The 19,729-nt window shown below is 37.7% G+C and overlaps 3 protein-coding genes and 1 long non-coding RNA gene across 6 annotated transcripts; 1 reads left to right on the top strand and 3 right to left on the bottom strand.

The window, feature by feature from the left end:
• Nucleotides 1-1,949: 1,949 nt before the first annotated feature.
• LOC119079069 lies at nt 1,950-4,418 on the bottom strand. The gene is made up of 9 exons (XM_037186878.1): nt 4,267-4,418; nt 4,090-4,199; nt 3,933-4,011; nt 3,621-3,862; nt 3,251-3,546; nt 3,043-3,177; nt 2,773-2,914; nt 2,463-2,710; nt 1,950-2,385 (listed from the first exon to the last, which is right to left on the bottom strand). The coding sequence occupies exons 1-9, from the start codon at nt 4,352-4,354 to the stop codon at nt 2,292-2,294; spliced, it is 1,434 nt and encodes a 477-aa protein (XP_037042773.1). The 5' UTR covers nt 4,355-4,418; the 3' UTR covers nt 1,950-2,291.
• A 4-nt stretch (nt 4,419-4,422) lies between these two features.
• On the top strand, nt 4,423-11,497 carry LOC119079146. The gene is made up of 3 exons (XR_005088112.1): nt 4,423-4,432; nt 5,862-5,866; nt 11,272-11,497. It is a non-coding gene; the product is annotated as an uncharacterized LOC119079146 (long non-coding RNA).
• On the bottom strand, nt 7,910-17,885 carry LOC119079113. Of its 3 annotated transcripts, none has more exons than XM_037186935.1 (6): nt 17,736-17,885; nt 8,712-8,869; nt 8,554-8,650; nt 8,433-8,492; nt 8,176-8,366; nt 7,910-8,113 (listed from the first exon to the last, which is right to left on the bottom strand). In XM_037186935.1, exons 1-6 carry the CDS (start codon nt 17,864-17,866, stop codon nt 8,040-8,042), a joined length of 711 nt encoding a protein of 236 aa, XP_037042830.1. In that variant the 5' UTR covers nt 17,867-17,885; the 3' UTR covers nt 7,910-8,039. The 3 variants fall into 3 exon arrangements, with proteins under 3 accessions (XP_037042830.1, XP_037042832.1, XP_037042831.1); XM_037186937.1 differs by lacking the exon at nt 8,712-8,869 and adding an exon at nt 17,275-17,429; XM_037186936.1 differs by lacking the exon at nt 17,736-17,885 and adding an exon at nt 10,457-10,618.
• On the bottom strand, nt 11,532-16,311 carry LOC119079128. Its single transcript, XM_037186957.1, has 5 exons — nt 15,916-16,311; nt 13,075-13,144; nt 12,956-13,015; nt 12,700-12,890; nt 11,532-12,647 (listed from the first exon to the last, which is right to left on the bottom strand). Exons 1-5 carry the CDS (start codon nt 15,926-15,928, stop codon nt 12,559-12,561), a joined length of 423 nt encoding a protein of 140 aa, XP_037042852.1. The 5' UTR covers nt 15,929-16,311; the 3' UTR covers nt 11,532-12,558.
• Nucleotides 17,886-19,729: the final 1,844 nt, after the last annotated feature.

The raw sequence follows: 19,729 nt of genomic DNA on the forward strand, positions 1-19,729 counted from the left end.
TCCGATTTTGCTAGATTTAGTTTTTTGTGGAAGGTAATTGAATACCGAAAATAACGTGGCAAAAAAGTTTCAAATTTGGGCCCTTGGACTAAGGCCGCCACTCGGCCCTAAGTGTTTTTTGCACATAAATCGAGTAAATCTCATCCGATTTTGCTAGTTTTTGTTTCATTTGAGAGGTAATTGAATACCCAATGGAAAGTTGGCAAAAAATTTTGGGTTTCTAAAATAATGTCGTAAATTGTTGGTTTTATTTGAGAGGTACTTCGTACGGGCTTTCGTAATTGCGCTATGTGCAATTTTAAAAATGAACAGTTTCAGTAAATTTGACCATGCCCAACTTGACTTGCATTTTGGTAACAGACGCATTAGAGGGTTGTAGACGTATTAGGGTTCCGGGCGTATTACGACTACGGGCGTATTATGGTTACGGACGAAATAGGATTACGGGTCGTACGGGGCTAAGTCGCAGCAAACGCTCCGACTGTTCTGATGCCTTGTTTAACATGCATCTTACTATATAAAGGACCATATTACCCTCACAGAGTTTGTCGTTATTTTTGTCGTCGTTATCGATAACAGACGAATAGCCGTATGTGACAGGTGAAGCAAGTCGTCCAAAACAGGTACATATTACATATGTAACTTGTCATGCAGACTCTGCATTGCAGAGGGCTGGTTCAACGATGATTCTGCAATTACTTTCGTTTTTTCTAAGAAGATCACCGTGTAAGATTTATGTGATAATAATATTTGATTACCGCAAGTTCGCACTGCGGCACTGCTGAGCGTAATAATTAAAATATTCTGTACCGAATTTCGACTCGTAGATTGCTAGATTGCTAGATGCTAGGTCTAAGACCAATTAAGTCCTATCGCAAGTGCAAGTGATTCCTAAATTATGGTGACGAGCCAACACTATTTTATGATTTTATTTCCAAAGGACAAATTGACTGTCGTTCTGTTCTGAAACGTTAAATTTTTGTTGAATAAAATGCGGACTGAACTATTTATTCACAATTTATTGCGGCAAAAATGTAATCAACATCAATTAGACACAAGGACATCGAAGCGAATTTGCATTATAATCGAATTTATTCCATCCATTTTTATCAACAGTCGATGGTTCGCCACGACATCCGTATAATTCATAAATTGTACATTTATGACTACCAGCAGAATAGCCAGAAACGAACGGTCCACCACGGTTCAAATTAATGCATGCATCGCCACTGTATACATTGATACAATTCCGTCTCCGTTGTTCCTTACACACGTACATGCTACTTCCAGTTTTCCACGGCGAACACCAGCCTTCAACACCAATTAGTGTTGCACCAACTATTAGCACGATGCCAACTAATGATATCAAGGACATTTTCATCCTTCCTTTTAAGTACCTTTGGACAGAATCGGCAAAATTAATGGAGTATCACTTCCTGGTTGGTTTGTTTTATCTTCTAACAACGCGCACCAATTCGTTAATAGCTTATACTCTACTCACTATGCTATAAGACGCCTTTTAAAGCGCTCATGGCACCTTGTTCAAAACAAATGATATTTGAAATATGTTTCGAGATTGAATCTAATCAAAAATGTTTTACCTGCGTAAATCAGCGTTCGGTAAATCAAACAGAAAGTTCTACATTCCGGCAAAAATAAAAATTTAATTTCATTGTTGATCTGATTTGTGAATTTTAATTTTCATATATTTTACGAACGGATTGAAGGTTCGTCAGAGACGAATTTGCTTCAGCTGTTTTTTACTTCGGGGTATAAGCGTAAATTCGTAAACCGATAGAATTATTTTGCAAAAGTATGTTTCGTCGAGACGAAGACGAAGAGGGCAAAACAGCCGGCGAAGAACAGGCAACAAGGTTCTAGGATTGGACAGCCAATGTAATAATTGAGAATTTGAGTCGCCGGAAAGTGTATAGGAAATACTTGTGTGATTGTTATGCTGAATTTAAATTTTATTATTTATCAATGCAGTGTTTGAATGACCAAAGTTCAGTTTACACGTTAGTACACGCATATCAATTTTATACTCCATCCACCCAACTCCAAACCATGAAACTGTCAGTAGAACAGCTCGACAGAGATTGCAAATTAGAGTTGCTAGCGTTCGATACCGGCCTTACGCATCTACCAGTCTGCTTGTGCACCAACTGGAAGCGATTTTGATTGCCATTAATCGCTCTAAATTCCCAAACATGCCACGGATTGTCTGTGCTGCATCTGTCCGTCCACAAAGCGCCACCATCGGCCGAACCTGTGTAGAAGCACCTATCACCCTACTCTTTGTTCTCATCATTCAGAAATGGTGAAGCCAGCAATTTTCCGTTGGGAACATTTACAATTTCCAGTGTATCGAGTGGTGTTCGGTCTCTGGTAGACAAATTTTTTAAAAATTTTAATCGCACTTCCAACCGTGAACACAGAAAATTGATGAACAAAAAAATTACTTTGCTGACGGGCACGCAAACATTTGAGCTTGCACAGTAAAACCGAATCGACTGTTTGAGTTCAAGCAGAAGCCACTGCCCTCGTTCCGCAACAATTTGCTGTCCGGTCGACATTTTCCGCGGAAGCATCGACCACCATTGCCACATTGAATGTTATCGATCGGGCTAACCGAATGCATCCACACTACATTCGGATTCGAATCGTCACGACGTCTACAGACCATATTTTTACAATTGAATGTGTCGGCCTGAAAAAAACGTTCCCGGCTTTCATCGTCCATTCAATGACTGAAAAGTGACCGAATAATACCGTATCGATCCAGGCGTTCGGATTGTTCAGAGCTGTTCTACACATGTCTTGCATGGTTCCTGCTTTCGGCGACGAAAACGATCTGTCCATTGGAGTAGTCTCATAGCCGTCGAAGCGGCGCAGACATGCTCCTTTATCCGAACTGTTAAAAAATTAAATGGAAAAAACGTCCTGAAGTGAGCATTTCTTTCGGTGTACTTCCAGGCCCTGACTGGCTATATTGGAAATGGCCAGTCCGGTCCTGTGTACTTTAGAATGATATGAGCATACTTGACGAACGAACTGATGGCAGCGTCACTGCATCTTTGGAAAAAGTATCGTCGGTCATCATTACCGCCACTCATAATAAAACCATACGGCCCTGGACAATTAGCATTTGGATCATCGTCATGAGGAGCTCCAACACTAACAATACATAAAATTGTCGTAATGAGGAAAAATGTTTCAAATTCTCGTGCATTCCCACCACTAATCTTACTTATGTGCCATCTCATGTGCACCCACTGTAACACTACCAAAACCACCGTTATCATTCCAAACAACTGTTCCCCAATCTGTTCCACTGTTTGTATCTACTGAGCATGCTCCTCCTCCCCAAGCCAGACCACCACCCCATTCGGTATTAGCGTTTGTGATCAGAACAGCCATATCATGGCGTACCAACCAAGACCTCTGTTGATATATCCAATTTTTAAATAAATTCAAAGTTCTACCATGTTCGGTTCGTCCGTCGCTTGCTTTAGCGTTCTCAATGAATGGCTGAGCACCTGTCGACTGCAAAATAAAAATTAATTTTCAGCATTACTCGTTAATGATTCGCGGCGTCGATATGCCAATCATCATCTTACAGCCATTATAAGTAGACCATTGACTCGAAAGGATAGGTCAACGCTCCATAGCGTTTTGTATCTAATGTTGACGTCCCAGAAGTAAATGGTTAGGTAGTCCACAACTCGTTGATAATTTTGTTGGAACACATCGCCGAATGCTTTGTCTACCACAATTACAACCTCGATGACGGCTGGACCAGTCGCTGTTGCTCTTCCTGCCAATTTGTCAGCTCGAAGAGTAAAATTTCCAGGAATTTCGACTGTATTTCAAATAGAGTCATTGTAGGGATCGAGGAACTCAAGAGATTTGTTTAACGAAGCTTCACTTACGATAGTCAGTTCTTGCTGCAGGAGTGTCATCTTGAAAAACCTTATAGATCGTGGAGCCGTTGTGCTTCTCGATGTATTCCTAAAGAAATATTAAGGCAACGGTGCATCAAGCAAACGATATCACAAAATGAATTTTCTTTAAATATTTGAGGACTACCTGCGGACTGTCGTAATGTGGAAGTTTGGAATCGATTCCGCTAAAGCTTTTCAGAACCAAATTTCCTTCATTGTCAGAACTGACTATTGTTGTCTTCGCTCCGATGTTTTCTAGAAAGGACAGTGATGAACAAATGTCGTTTCAAATTTGAAATTTTTCTTTTCCCTCAATCCTTACCAGGATACAAGAATGGAATGTATGCAGATGCAACCAGTTGAGTTGTTAAAAACACCGTCAACAATGGTACGAATATTTTCAAGACCATTTTCGATTGAAAGTGGAAAAATACTTATGATCATTGAAGTGAAGTGTGCTCTATATATACGACTTTAGAGTGCATGAAGTAAAGATGCTTTATTTGGAAGACAAATATTTAAAATCGTCAAAGTTATTAATTTGCTTCATTAGTAGGGGTACGTACGGTCTGCTGTACTGTATCATTTGAAAGGCTTTTCTTATCAGCTTCAAGAAATAGTATTTTTTTCCTTGACTTCAGCTTCTTTGCAATTAAAACTTAAATTACGCTGGGCAAAAAACTCAGAGCTTGCGAAAGCTTATCAAAGCACACAACAGATGCATGCATATGATTTTTTTTGGCTTAGCACGGCAGAAGAATCAGGGGATCAATGTTCAGCTCAGTAAGGTCACCTAAAAAGAAAACTGTAGACTGTTGAGGAGGCAACGCGGATAAAGATATTCGGTTAGGGCACCATCATTTGACATCCGTTTGCTCTTCATGTGCTCGCTAATTTCTATTTCGATTTCATTCCGACAAAACGAATTGAGGATACTATCGAGCTGCATCACGGCAGAGTAAACTAGGCAGGAGCCGTCGATTTGACGAGGGATCTAAATGCATACGCAGGCTTTTGATTTTGGTAAACGCTTACTAATACAAATGTATGAAACCATAGCGCCGCTTCTAGCACGAACACTAACTTTACCAACGTTAAAAAGCCTCCAAATTTTCAAATAAGAAGGGTCTATTTTGATTTTGATATTTCTTATGTTCATGTTAGAAGCAGAGCTGTGATGAAACGAATACGTAAACGATTGTAACGGGTTACTCCTTTGAATGTATTTGCATCCTCTGCTCCTGCCTGGTTTACTTTACTCTGCCATGCTGTGGCTACATTGATTGAAGAATTATTTAAGACGTTCAACATTCAATATCGCCAAGAAACACACGCAAAATCTTTTACTTCATATATTTGAAAAGTTATGGACGTCTTGTTACATTTATAGGGTATGCATGAATTACTTGTCGTTCGCAGATAATATAGTTGCTTTTCTTTTCCACATTCGTTTCCATACTACTTCGACCTATATTCCATTCGTGTTACCAGGAAAGGAGAATAAAATCCGTTTGAACAGAGCTTATCTCGGCTCACATTTAACATTGTACTTTCTCAGTAATTGTGCCAGAAATACATTTCGGCAAATGATTTCTTGGTATATTATAATTCGTGTGTGGCCTTCAGAGGAAATTACCGAAAAAGTTTTTTTTTTAGAAAGATGCGGACTGCAACAGCAGGTTATTGTGTATGCTCAAATACGTTGTTATCGCGATCGCGTTGTTATTTTACTGCTTACAGAATTGGGCAAATAAAATTCAGGGACGCGATGAGCAAATCAACACTAGAATGATCGAGTCTATGGGTCTAAGGATCACTTCTAATGATCAAAGTATTTTTTAGAGATGAAAGGAATAGTACATACCATTCCGAACGCATGCTAAAGGGCTACTTTTTTAGAAAATCAGAAGTTTCTAGCATGAGTCGGAGATGAGTTCTGGAATCGAATCCGTTAAAAAGAAATCTGTTATCGTAGGAAGTATACTATACAGTGTGCTGGCAAAAGAGCGACAAAGTAGCGATATCTTAGAAGGTAGAAGTTGTAATTTGTTTCCCGATGGTAGAAAATAGGAAATTTGAATAAGAGCGAATTCGGACTAGTTGAAATATCGGATTTCAAATCTTGTACTTCAATTTTTTTAACATTGATTTTATTGTATAGAAGAATGTAGTTTAGAAACTAAGGGTCCAGGTAGCTCAATCGGTAGAGCATAGGACTCATACCCAAGAGGTCCCGGGTTCGACTCCCGGTGCAAAAATGCTTGCCTGGTTTTATTCTAATCACTTGGTGATTAAGCACTCGCTATTAGTTATCTAATGGCTGTACGACCGTAACAAAGTCGCAAATTTCAAAGAAATCCAATATTCGATTTCTTCGCAACAATCACGCCATATTGACATAATGTCAATGACACAATTCACAATATACAACAGACTGTAGGATAAGCGCCATCTATGATCGACTAGTCGCTCATTGGGAAAATGCATGAGTCATTAGTGATGGTTGTGGTCTTCGCATACTACTCGTGGCTCAGAGAATTCACAACGTATGGGACGTTTACACGGTCGATTTGTGAGCTATCTGAGTCCGAAGAGATATGATGAAAAATCACAATTCATATGATCAAGTGACTTGTGCAATAGCACAACAGGCCCACTAGAGGCTTAGGTGCTGGGCTAACCCCCTTCCCATCTAATCCAATCCAATCCAAGGGTAAAATCTATTACAATTTAGTACTTTTCTTCATCAAAATTCTGCTGTCACTGAATTATTTTTTCATTAACAAACTTCACTGCAGTGACATTTCATGGGAATGAATCAATGTGAAGTTGTTACACGAAAAAATAGTACAGTGAGAATGAAGTACTGTAAAAAAATGTGGGGCCAACCGACTAGGCGAATAAAGGACCATATTACATAGAAAAGATGAATAGCCAGCCATATGTGACAGGTTAACAATAAAAAAATTTTGTTCATTCATTTGAATAAGAACGTTTACGTTGAAGAATGATATCTATAAAGCTTTAGCTAATTCGAAAATAATAGTTCGGCGATCCGGGTAAGCTCGTTTGAATCGCCTTTCAATTCTAAGAAATGGATATCTTTTAATTTTTCGGTTAGTTTCCCAATTTCGGAATTAACATTTGAAAAGTCAGTGCATGTCAAGGGGTCCTGAATTTTTTTTTCTGTGACAGCTCGAGATAGACATGTTTCTAAAAGTTGAAGTGTTGCAGGAATATAGGCCTATGGCAGACCTTTATAAAGAGTATAGTCATCGGTAAGTGCCGCCACCCGTTCTGGACTTATGACTAAAATATGGTAAATGTTTGGACAGTTCTGCTGGCTTGCAACAGCATCTATCCGCGGAACTGACTATAGGGTGTTGTAGCTGAACTCACACTCTTTAATTCCACGTATAACACACCCCAGTCCAGTAGTGTCAAACAAAATCAAAATTACATGCTCAGCACAAAATTGTCCTGAACCGTGAGACCACCGGTTTTGAAAATATTGCTTCTCCTTCTTCGTAGCAGGTGGAAAACCTCATTTATTCGACCACATAAAATGAACAGAAACTCAATTGCTTGCACCGAATAGGGAGTTATTGTAAAGCAGAGATGCACACCGTTCACTTCCAGTCAATAAATGGTCAAGATGTACTTTGCACTTCACAAAAGGTACCAACAGTTCCCAATTGAGTGAAATGTATGGAAAATCGAGTTCTTTTACAGAAGTATTTTCTTCTGTGGAGTTTTTAACTGTTTTAAGTGAAGGTCTTAGGCCATATTTTTAAAACACATTTTTGATCGATGCTCCACAAGATAAAAATAACACAAGAGACGTGCATCTTCTGCAATTTATCCCACCTTATCTGGCTTAGTGTGGGTGCAGTTAAATGTTACCATTTTTTTGTTGTTCAATTGCAGTCATTTTCTGGGTACCGAAAAGATTCTCTTTTGTTCATGGACAGACTTCATTTTATTTATTAAATTGTTTGTGCTGCAACAGGTTCGTTGTCTGCATTTGGTGCTTCCTTTCTGAATTAAAATTACCATTCAAATACCATTCGACTTATTGATTGTATTGAACTTTTCTTATCCAACCAATGTCTTTAAAAGGCTTGGATTTAACCACATTCCCACTGCGGTTCCTAATGGTGCTGTTTGTACTATAATCGATAAAAAGATTCAACAAAATTTTCGACATTCAGAAGAGGTATAAAACGCTTACGTTCAATAGGTTTATCGTATCCCCGACAGAAAACTTCGTCGGAGAGTAGCTCAACATCTGTAAAGTGAATTTCATAAACGCCTCCGTTACAGCTCGCACCACCAATCACTCCTAAGCGCTGAATTTTGGGATCGTCTCCTTCAAGATACGTCGTGCCATTATACTTCTTCGAATTATTCAATGAGGATATACTTTGGGTCACAAAGGATCACCGGATTTGGTCATTTGATTAAACATATTGACGTGAAGAAACTTACGTAAAATTAAAGGTTTGATTGTCGGCAGCCTTGGTAAAACAAATATTTTTCAGATCCCATCTAAAAGCAGATTTTGGTCATTATTAAACGAACATTTGCTTATAGTGTCAGTCTTTGTTACTTAGTGGCATATGGAAGGTATTTAATGTATCCACCAACCGTCATATAATACCCAATGGAATCATCTTTAAATTCAATTTCGTCACCATCGCGTTCAGCTAAGTTAATATAACAAATCTGCTCAGAATAAAACTCAGACTTTACTCTCAAAAAGTTTACCTTTCCGAACAATTTTAGTGAATTTTTCGTCTTCTTTGTAATCGTTGCTGTAGATGTTGGTCCAATAAATTTCACCTTCAGGGCCAAACATAAAGTAAATAGTACCAATCACAGCATATGTTTGTCCACGAAATGTATCACCGTTGTCCAAATCGTATCTGAAGATTAACGTGAACCCATAAAACATGTGTTCTCTTCGACCGATGCTATTTTCCCCTAATTCTTATTCCTCAATTGTTCGAATCATTGAGGTCAACACAGACTAAAGTTATGAACGGTCGAAACATTCGGAACATCAGACTAAAAAAGCGCTTTATTTACAATATGCCAACACTATAGTGCCTCAATGACTTAAGGTGATAATGGATGGTGACGCACGGGCTTTTTGGCTTCACATAAAAGACATTAGAGAACTTTAGCAAATCACACAATAATGACAAAACCAATAATTTCCAACAATAACGAAAACGATATTGACACGGAAAAATTTTATCATTGTGAATGAGGCGGGATGGGTAAATATGTTCACAAATCATGGTGTGTTATGTGGTGGTAGAATTCAGACTTTAACAAAAATTAAATTCAAAAAGAAAAAATATTTTTTCGGGTGTCTATATAAACTGTGGCAATGCGATAGCTAGTAATTTCGCGCCGCGCATTTTGTATCACAAATGCCGGTATCCCAACTGAGATACACGCATTTTCGTATCAGATATATACCGATTTCCCGACCTAGAAAATGCCGATTTTCCTTTGACTTATACCGGGATACCGGTATCCCAATTGAGATACACGAATTTTGTATCACAGATGCTGGTATCCCAACTAAGATACACGCATTTTGTATATCACAGATGCCGGTCTCCCAACTGAGATACACGCATTTTGTATCAGTGATAATACCGGTATCCCGAACTGGAAAGTGTCGATTTTCCTTTTATTTATACCGGGATACCGGTATCCCAATTGAGATACACACATTTTGTATCACGGATGCCGGTATCCCAACTGAGATACACGTATTTTGTATCGGAGATACCGATATCCCGACCTAGAAAATGTGGATTTTCCTGACTTATACCGGGATACCGGTATCCCAATTGAGATACACGCATTTTGTATCACAGATGCCGGTATCCCAACTGAGATACACGCATTTTGTATCAGTGATACCGGTATCCCGAACTAGAAAGTGTGGATTTTCTTTTTATTTATACCGGGATACCGGTATCCAAATTGAGATACACGCATTTTGTATCACAGATGCCGGTATCCCAATTGAGATACAGGCATTTTGTATCACGGATGCCGGTATCCCAACTGAGATACACGCATTTTCGTATCAGAGATACCGGTATCCCGACCTAGAAAATGTGGATTTTCCTTTTAGTTATACCGGGAGACCGGTATCCCAACTGAGATACATGCATTTTTTATCACTGATGCCGGTATCCCAACCAAGACACACGCACTTTCGTATCAGAGTTACCGGTATCCCATACGGCAGTGTATAGAAAAGTTCAACCCGAAAGATTATATTTTTCTATTTGAATTTAATTTTTGTTAAAGTACTTTCACAAGAAAATTGGAATTCTACCACTACGTAACACACCATGATTTGTGAACAACTGGCCTCATTCACAATGATAAAATTTTTCCGTGTCAATATCGTTTTCGTTATTGTTGGAAATTATTGGTTTTGTCATTATTGTGTGATTTGCTAAAGTTCTCTATTGGTCACTCACTCAAATTCGTATTCCATACTCTCGTTCGACAATTTTTTTAAATGCACTTCTCGAACAGCGTCACTGAGTTGAGCACCTAAGGTTACCCCGAAAATAATTGGAAAAATTGCGAAAACACCCAGGTGGACCATTATGACTAACGTCTCAAAACTAACTGAGGAAAATACGGTTATAATGGTCGCAGCTCATGCTCCAAAAGAAGATTAATGAAGAAACAGGTTCGTCCTCTAATTGAGTTACCTAGCCAGTAACAAATTAACCTATATGCAAATTAAATATTGGCAAAAGATACACATCGCCATCCAGTGAAGGTTATTTAAGTTCTACATAACGAATGTTGTTGTAGTATACAGGCACACAGAACAAATTAGTGGCCAAATTGTCTAATGGTTGAGCACTGATGAAAGAAATGCGTAATGTTAACTTTCTTGGCTGCTAGATCCCGTTCGCTCCCAATTGTACGGGAGGGCTCAGTGGTTACGTAATAGCCTTCCACCAAAACGATCCAAAATGATGAAGTAATCGATCGCTTGTTAGACAATTCCTCATGGAATATTTCTAGCGATTATATCGCATTAATAACGTTCTAAAGTTCACTCCAGTTCAATATGTACTCAATATATGGGTGCGACATTCCTGCTACAGAGTATTTATGGATCGCAGTGTGTACGGATTGCTATACAATAAGGCACTTCAAGCAAAAATGCTTCGAGTGACAGCTGCCACTCGAACCACTTAGAGTACTGTTTTTTATGATTTTTTTTCAGGTTTTATCACAGTTTTCACTATATTTAAAGTACCACTCATGCTTGAAGTTATCCAGTAGCCATAGAACATCCCGTGTCCATGAAAGGTGCAGGGGATGTCTTGGGTGATTTGGAAAGTTCTTGATACCCAGATTACGAAAAGTTCGGGTGCCAGGCTGAAATCCTGTCAGTTTTCGAGAAAAGAGGGGGGGAAGTTTGGAGTGCAGTGCTTCAGTTTTTGACCATTTTGGTCCACTTCAAACCAAATTAAAGCAGATATTAGTAATGGAATCGACAGAGAATTGAATTTTTAGATTTCACAGGGTGTGCAAAAATGCGGTCAAAGTCAGAAAATATTTTTTAACACCAATATTTTCACTGTTTTTTTTCACATTTCAGGTAGAAATAATATTTTTTGATCATTATAATGTTCTCAATTATTGTTGCCCGGAAAATTCTCTATGAATATAGGGCGTTTCAAATGCAATAAAGGTTATAGGGTGGTTCTGAATATGGTATATATTGTGCTTACTGAGGAACAGTGATTTTTATTTCTAACCCATATTATGACAGTTTTGTATAAGGATTATAATGGAATTATATTTATTTGCAATGATAAGTAATGAGTAACGAATTGCTAGTGGCATTGGCATCTAAGACAAATCTTTTCGTAGGGAAATACTCAAAAAAAAACATCGAAGTCTCATCAGTCTGATCACTTTTTTCATCTAATTGTCATTTCAATGCAAGAAGTGTACTGTTAAAATGTCTTATTATTTATTTATTTGATAGCGCCGATATTTCTTGGAAGTAGAGGCATTCCTGAAGCTTTTCTGACAGTACAGGGTGTACCTTAAAGTTACGAAAATAACCATTTTAACTAGTTGCAAATATGCACCATGCTCTTAACTTGGAAACAATACCATACCATTCTTCGGTCATTGGTAGACAATGAATGCCTAACTCTATATCCGACCTATTTGGTGCTTGATGAATCTTAAGTCACATATAGAATTAGATCATTGTTTAGATTATAATATGGTCGGTCAAAGCTTATTTTTTATTAAATTCTTTGTGTTGGAACAGGTCATTTATATCTGCATTTATTGGTTCAGTTACGAATTAAAATTACCAGTCACGAACCGTTCGCATTGCTGCAGTGTTATGATAAAACATAGTACTTATTGCATTTGATTTAATAGTATCTTTTGTATTCAACTGAAATATATCAATTTTCCAATGAAATAAAAAAAAGCTCAGCGCTTTCGAAAGCTCTACAAAGCACACAAACAATGCGATACGTCGTTTTATCTTAAAACAGCAGTTATATGACTTAGTATATTAAAATCTATTTTTTTATCCAACCAACGTCTTTAAAACCGTTGGAGCTATCGATACCCCACCTCCACCGACCGCGGACGAAATTATTGATCCACCTATGAATTCTGTTGAAGAAATTATGAATAGATTAAAGAAGTTATAAAGGCAGCAACTTACCTAGAAAGAATAATTTGTATCCGTCACAGAAAACCTCATTGGATAGCAGATGAATATCTGTCAACTGTATTTCATATGGATCTTCATAATCGCCCCAGCTATCAATCACTTCAAAGCGCTGGATTTTGGGATCGCCTGCCTCGAGATGCGTGGTCCCATTATATTTTTTCGAATTATTCAATGAGGATATTCTTAAGGTCACAAAGGATCAACCAATTAGGTCATTTGATTAACTTATTAAACTGAAAAAACTTACGTAAAATCAAAGGTTCGATTGTCGGCAGCCTTTGTAAAACAAATATTTTTCAGGTCCCATCTAAAAGCAGATCGATTGTTGATTAAACAAACATTTGCTTACAGTGTCAGTTTTGTTACTCAGTGGGATAAGGTTCAAAAGTAAGGCATCCATCTTCGTGGATATCGATTAAGTCACCATCTGGTTCAACTAAGTTAAAAATAAAGTTTATTAGAAGGAGGCTGCGACTAGAGATGAGCGGGTTGAGATTTTTTCAAAATCCGACCGAACCTGACGCGACCCGTTATCCGTTTTTGAAACCCGACATGTCAAAACCCGATAGTTTTTTTTTAACTGACCCGAACTCAACTCGCTAGCTGAGTTACAGATCATGAAAAAAATTCAGAGAAGGATCAGATACGATTTTTTCAAGCGTGTTCGTGGGGTCACTGCAGTTCAAAATCGATTCACAGACAAACAGACACTAAATTGTTAGTATGGGAACTGGTCATATGTCTGCATTTGTTGTTTTTTTTACGAATTAAAATTACCAATCACGAACCATTCGTTTTGCTGCTTCTGTGTTATAAGCCAAAAAAACAGCATCGCGTTTGTGTCTTTGATTACATAAAGAGCTTTAGAATTTATAAGCTTATTTTGTATTCCACTGAAATTTTCCACTTTTTTATTGGAATAAAAAAAAAAAACGCAGAGCTCCAAAGCTCACAAACAATGCGATACGGCGTTTTACCTTAAAACGGCAGTTAAATGACTTTGTCTATTTTTTTTTATCCAACCAACGTCTTTAAGAATAGATTAAATCAGTTATAAAGGCAGCAACTTACGTAGAAGGAATGATTCGTATCCCCCACAGAAAACCTCATCGGATAGCAGCTGAATATCTGTCAACTGTATTTCATATAAATCTTGTCTACTGCCCCAGCTATCAATCACTCCAAAGCGTTGGATTTTGGGATCGCCTGCCTCGAGATGCGTGGTCCCATTATATTTATTCGAATTATTCAATGAGGATACTCTTTAGGCCACGAAGGATCAACCAATTAGGTCATTTGATTAACTTATTAAACTTAAGAAACTTACGTAAAATTAAAGGTTTGATTGTCGGAGCCTTTGTAAAACAAATATTTTTCAGGTCCCATCTAAAAGCAGATCATGTCCGGAGCGATAGCGGAGGACTTGACGCAGTCTACTTTCAAAAAAAGAACGAAGAAAATTTTTTGAGACGCGGCAACTATATATAGGCGAGAATTTAAGTTTCTTTCCTTTGGCCTGTATCACCACAAATCCTATTCTATCTTATTCGCGCTTCAAATACGAGCAAAACGAGCTATCACTCGACTATGTAACTTTAAAATTGCCGGAGATACATCGTTTTGAAGTTGGTCATTTTGATAGAAAATGCACCAAATTAACGTTTTCCAAACAATCAAAATCTTTCAACTTACTCTGTATGTTTCTGTCTATCTGTCTATCTATCGACGGTCGATCTCGGAAACTAGTCAGCCAATCTCCATGAAATTTTGCAGGAACCTCAGGGTGGGCATAAAAATGAAAATGTGATACGCCACTACCCCAGGAAAAACCAGAATTTTGTTTTATTGGCCTTGAAGTGGTTTCTGAGTGTGGTTTTCGAGGGTCGGGAACGCGTTTTCAGCTACAGCTTTATTAAAACCTGCAGGGTCGTGTGACCCATCAAATGAAAGGTATTCGCCACACGAATCGAACAAAAAAATAATTAGAAAAATTGGTGCAGATTTGGTTGAGCTAGAGTGGTCAGAGTGACCAAATTTTGAGCTACTCGAGCGTAGGATGAAAGGACTAATATTTTTTGGCTTATGAGAGATAGAGATTTACTTTCTTCGGCAAAGTCTCAGAGTTTTACGAGTAGAACACATTGGCATATGTGAAAAATGTCGAAAGTTGGAAATGGGTGGGTCAATTATGTTTTTAGAGGTATTTCTTGAATGGTGGCAGATAGAGAGTTACTTTCTTCGGCAAAGTCGCAGAGTTTTACGAGTAGAAAAGAAGGGCATTTGCGAAAAATGTCGAAAGTTGGAAATGGGTGGGTCAATTGGGGTTTTGGAGATATTTCTTGAATGGTGGCAGATAGAGAATTACTTTCTTCGTCAAATTTTCGAATTTCGTCAAATTTTCGATTTTCGTTAAATTTCGTCAAATTTTAGAATTTTCGTTGAATTTTCGAATTTCGTCAAATTTTCGATTTTCGTCAAATTTTCGAATTTCGTCAAATTTTCAAATTTCGTCAAATTTTCAAATTTCGTCAAATTTTCAAATTTCGTCAAATTTTCGAATTTCGTCAAATTTTCGAATTTCGTCAAATTTTCGATGTTCGTCAAATTTTCGAATTTCGTCAAATTTTCGAATTTCGTCAAATTTTCGAATTTCGTCAAATTTTCGAATTTCGTCAAATTTTCGAATTTCGTCAAATTTTCGAATTTCGTTAAATTTCGTCAAATTTTCGAATTTCGTCAAATTTCGTCAAATTTTCGATTTTCGTAAAATTTTTGAATTAAAACTGTAAACTGTTATAAAAAGCACTGTTGATTACACTTCTAAAACGACTGATATCCCAACAAAAATCTCTTCGAGAAAAGTGTGACGCAGTCTTTGAAATACAATTTCTAAAATGAATGATATCGCTAGAGTTGACGCTTTCAGCTTCGTTACGCAAAAATTAAATTTTACACCCAATTAGTTCAAACAAGCTGGCTTAGTTTTTCTCATCATCTGCCAAATAATTTTTACCAAAAAAAATTTGACTGGAAACAACCAAAATTTTACCAAAAAAATCTGCGTCGCATGCGGCAGATAAATTTTCTTGCTGGTCTGTTCCTGAACATTTGCCACTTTGCGACGCAGATTTTTTTGGTAAAATGTAACCTTAAACAAACAAACACAAAATGTTACAACACAACAACCCAAATACCATCGAAGCTTACAATGAAGGTCCATTATGATGCACTAAAAAGTTGGCAAAAATAGCAGATGTTTGGTTAGTCCACAATGGCCAAAAGCTACACAAATATCAGAATCAAAATATTGATCGCGCCAGAATAATTGTGACAAATCGAACGGTATATCAACAAAATTTGACAGTTCACAAATCACAGCTGTTCCGAATACTCAGTGCTTCCGAAAATTAGTCGTCGGTGATGTTAGTGCTGCCAGTTTCGAATAGTCATTTTTGTGTGATGTAATTATGCGCAAATAATGTAAGACGTGAGAATCAAATTATACACCTTTCCTTAGCCAATACTGTGTAAGTGAAATATTTCTTTTATTCCCAAGAATTAACAACACTCTAGTTGATTCGAAAAAAATAACCTGAAAAATGTTCGAAACTCGCAACACTGCATAGCCGAATCAGCTGAGTTCTTTCGAAGTTTGACACTAAGTCAATGTGCCGTTCTGAAATAATTTAGCCGCCGCTGATCCCTTACCAGTCGGCGCACCGCCGCCGACTATTTTAAAACCGGCACACACCTCTAATTTTCGTCAACTTCCGACTTAACTTCTAAAACGACTGATATCCCGGCAAAAACTCTTTCAGAGCAAAGTTGGACGCAGTCTACAGTCTATATGTGTGATAACTTCTAAAACAAGCGATATCGCTAGAGGTGACGCTGTCAGCGTCGTTACGCAAAATTGAATTTCACAGCCAATTAATTGAAATTAGCTGATCTAGTTTTCCAAACCATTCGCCAATTTTTTTTTTTCAGAAAAAATTTTAACCAACAGAATTTTGACTGAAAAATTTTCAACAAAAAATTCTGCGTCGCAAAGTGGCAGATGCTCACGGACAAACCTACGAGAACATTTAATCTGCCACATGCGACGCAGAATTTTTTGTTGAAAATTTTTCAGTCAAAATTCTGTTGGTTAAAATTTTATCTGAAAAAAAAAAAATTGGCGAATGGTTTGGAAAACTAGATCAGCTAATTTCAATCAATTGGCTGTGAAATTCAATTTTGCGTAACGACGCTGACAGCGTCACCTCTAGCGATATCACTTGTTTTAGAAGTTATCACACATATAGACTGTAGACTGCGTCCAACTTTGCTCTGAAAGAGTTTTTGCCGGGATCGATTGTTGATTAAACAAACATTTCCTTACAGTGTCAGTGTTTGTTACTTAGTGGTATAACGCTTGAGGGTACTGCATCCATCAACCGATATATTATACTTATAGACATCATCTTGAAATTTGATTGAATCACCATCTCGTTCAACTAAGGTAATAACGAAGTTTATTAGAAGGCTCACTCCTCAGACCTCAGACTCTTCTTCCAAAAACTTTACCTTTCCGAACAGTTTTCGTAAATTTTTCATCTTTGTGTTCACAGCTGCAGATGCGGGTCCAGTACGTTTCACTTTCAGCTCCAAAAATTAAGTAAATGTATTGGCTCGCTGCGTATGTTTGGCCACGAAATGTGTCGCCGTTATCCAAATCGTATCTGAAGATTATTTTTTTTAATGAACTGAACCCAAAAAACAAGTGTGCTCTTGTCCCGAGCCTCTTCTCCCATAATTAATATTCCTCAATTGTTCGAATCATTCGGTCCCCATAGACTAGACAGAGTAAATTTTGGTGAAGAAGAAAAAGAGTTTAATCTTCCGGTTGCAAGAGCCACCCTAGTCGCTCTTAGGTACAATAAAAATGAAAAATCACTTCTATGATGGTCGAACAAGCAGAATAATTGAATACAGGAGAGCACACTTAATTGGGCTTTTTGGTTTAACATAAGACATTCGTCACTCACTCAAATTCGTATTCCTCACTCTCGTTCGACAATTTTTTTAAATGCACTTCTCTCACAGTGTCACTGAGATGAGCACCTATGGCTACCCCAAAAATAATTGGAAAAATTACGGAAACATCCAGTTGGACCATTATGACAAACGTCTCAAAACTAACTGTGGAGAATGGTTACAATTTAATGTTCGCAGTTCATGCTCAAAAATAAGAACGAACCTGTTTCTAATTTTTTCCTCTAATTTAATTACCTTTTAGAAAACATAGCCGGTAACGAACTAAGCTATGCAAATTAAATATTGTCTAAATTAAGAAGCACATGGTCAGCTGGTGAAGGCCTAGCAAGGTTGATAAAGTTTTTGCGTAAGATTTTTTTAATTTTTAGACCCGAACGAAGTACTGGGGCTTATAGGTTTGCGCATACGTTTGTAACACACGTCGAATTGGACTCACTGAGTAAGTGGAAACCTATTATGGTTGTACATAGATGCCAAATCAGCGAAAAAAAATGTCCGTCTATCCGTCTGTCTGCACGATAACTTGAGTAAAGCTCATCCGATTTCTAAAATTCTTTTTTTTCCCTGTTTGGTAATGTCAAAAGACGGGCAAAGTTCGAAAATGAGTGATTTTAGATCGACCCCTCCCGAGCTGGGGCCCAATACGTGCTTTACGGTTTTTCGAAGATATCACGGACATTTAAACGCTTCACTTGTAAGTGACACGTCAAATAAAAGGTATTTACAATACCGATCGACAAAAATTTTATGGAAATCGGATGACTGACTCGTGAGTTAGAGCCCTTGGTGTGAACCACGTACCCTGCGGCAAGAAGTTTTTGCTTGTAGGTCGGCCAAATTTGACTCCAGATACACGTAATTAATGTAAGAATTGCTCTGCAAATAACTTATACCACTTATTTATGAAGAATGCATAACAATTCCACTCATTCTAAAGGAACGGGAACTTGAAGATAGATAGTAAATTGAAAATTGCGTCGAAGAGTGACCTTGCTGCAAACAAAATGTCGTAACAGATACTTGTTGTGAGGCTGGTATGGCGAGTGTGGTATCGTTGTAAAGCTTAGACTGCAGGCTGATCAGGCGCTATTGTTTTGTTGCAGACAGGGTCAACCTGTGTATTACGGAGGAGTCCTAGTTTGGCCGAGGACGGTGAAAATAAAAATTTTCAAATATTGTACAATTCAGACAAATTTTGTAAAATCCATTCTCGTAGTTTAATAGAGCATGGAATCCTCTACCAATACCGCCATTCAAAGAGTTTCAAACTTTCTTCGTCTTGGACATATCACCATTCAAAGATGTCGAATTTTCGACTTTAGCTGGCTGTAGCTACGTGGTCAAGTTGTCGAGGGGAGCCATTTCAATACGAATTAGCTTAGAATTAGTCCCTCTATCCGTTGCGATAACAATCTGTATTCAAATTGTCTCGTCGGTCCCGCACGGCCAGCGTCGCAAAGTGGCAAATGTTCAGAAAATTTATCTGCCACATGCGACGCAGATTTTTTTGGTAAAATTTTGGTTGTTTCCAGTAAAAATTTTTTTTTGGTAAAAATTATTTGGCAGATGATGAGAAAAACTAAGCCAGCTTGTTTGAACTAAAATTGGGTGTAAAATTTAATTTTTGCGTAACGAAGCTGAAAGCGTCAACTCTAGCGATATCATTCATTTTAGAAATTGTACTTCAAAGACTGCGTCACACTTTTCTCGAAGAGATTTGTGTTGGGATTTCTATTAAACAAAATAACTCGTAATCTATGATTCCAACAGGGAATTGAGCTTTTACGTTTTCATATCGTTGCCAGATAGATGCTAATAGACGTTGGGACCACTTTTCGACGGGTAGAGGTTCATATTATCATCTCTCTGATCGTTGCGACACTCATCAAAATATTCTGTTTTTTTTTTTTTTTTTTTTTAAGTTTCTTTATTTGTTTAAAAGAACAAACACAGGAAAATCTTAAAACAAAAATAGCGGATACAA

Source organism: Bradysia coprophila, unplaced genomic scaffold, assembly GCF_014529535.1.
Source record: "Bradysia coprophila strain Holo2 unplaced genomic scaffold, BU_Bcop_v1 contig_297, whole genome shotgun sequence".
NCBI classification, from domain to species: domain Eukaryota; kingdom Metazoa; phylum Arthropoda; class Insecta; order Diptera; family Sciaridae; genus Bradysia; species Bradysia coprophila.

Excerpts from the sequence above, each read along its gene's own strand:
- LOC119079069 (XM_037186878.1), bottom strand. The coding sequence starts at position 4,354 with ATGGTCTTGAAAATATTCGTACCATTGTTGACGGTGTTTTTAACAACT. Across the intron at positions 3,178-3,250 it reads GCACATGAGATGGCACATAA|TGTTGGAGCTCCTCATGACG; the intron begins GTAAGATTAGTG and ends ATGTATTGTTAG. Across the intron at positions 2,386-2,462 it reads TTTGCGTGCCCGTCAGCAAA|AGACCGAACACCACTCGATA; the intron begins GTAATTTTTTTG and ends TTTGTCTACCAG.
- LOC119079113 (XM_037186935.1), bottom strand. The coding sequence starts at position 17,866 with ATGGTCCAACTGGATGTTTCCGTAATTTTTCCAATTATTTTTGGGGTA. Across the intron at positions 8,651-8,711 it reads CACTAAAATTGTTCGGAAAG|CTGAACGCGATGGTGACGAA; the intron begins GTAAACTTTTTG and ends ATATTAACTTAG. Across the intron at positions 8,367-8,432 it reads AATCAAACCTTTAATTTTAC|TATATCCTCATTGAATAATT; the intron begins GTAAGTTTCTTC and ends TGTGACCCAAAG.
- LOC119079128 (XM_037186957.1), bottom strand. Across the intron at positions 13,016-13,074 it reads TTTGAACCTTATCCCACTGA|ATGGGACCTGAAAAATATTT; the intron begins GTAACAAAACTG and ends ATCTGCTTTTAG. Across the intron at positions 12,648-12,699 it reads ATACAAATTATTCTTTCTAG|AATTCATAGGTGGATCAATA; the intron begins GTAAGTTGCTGC and ends TTTCTTCAACAG.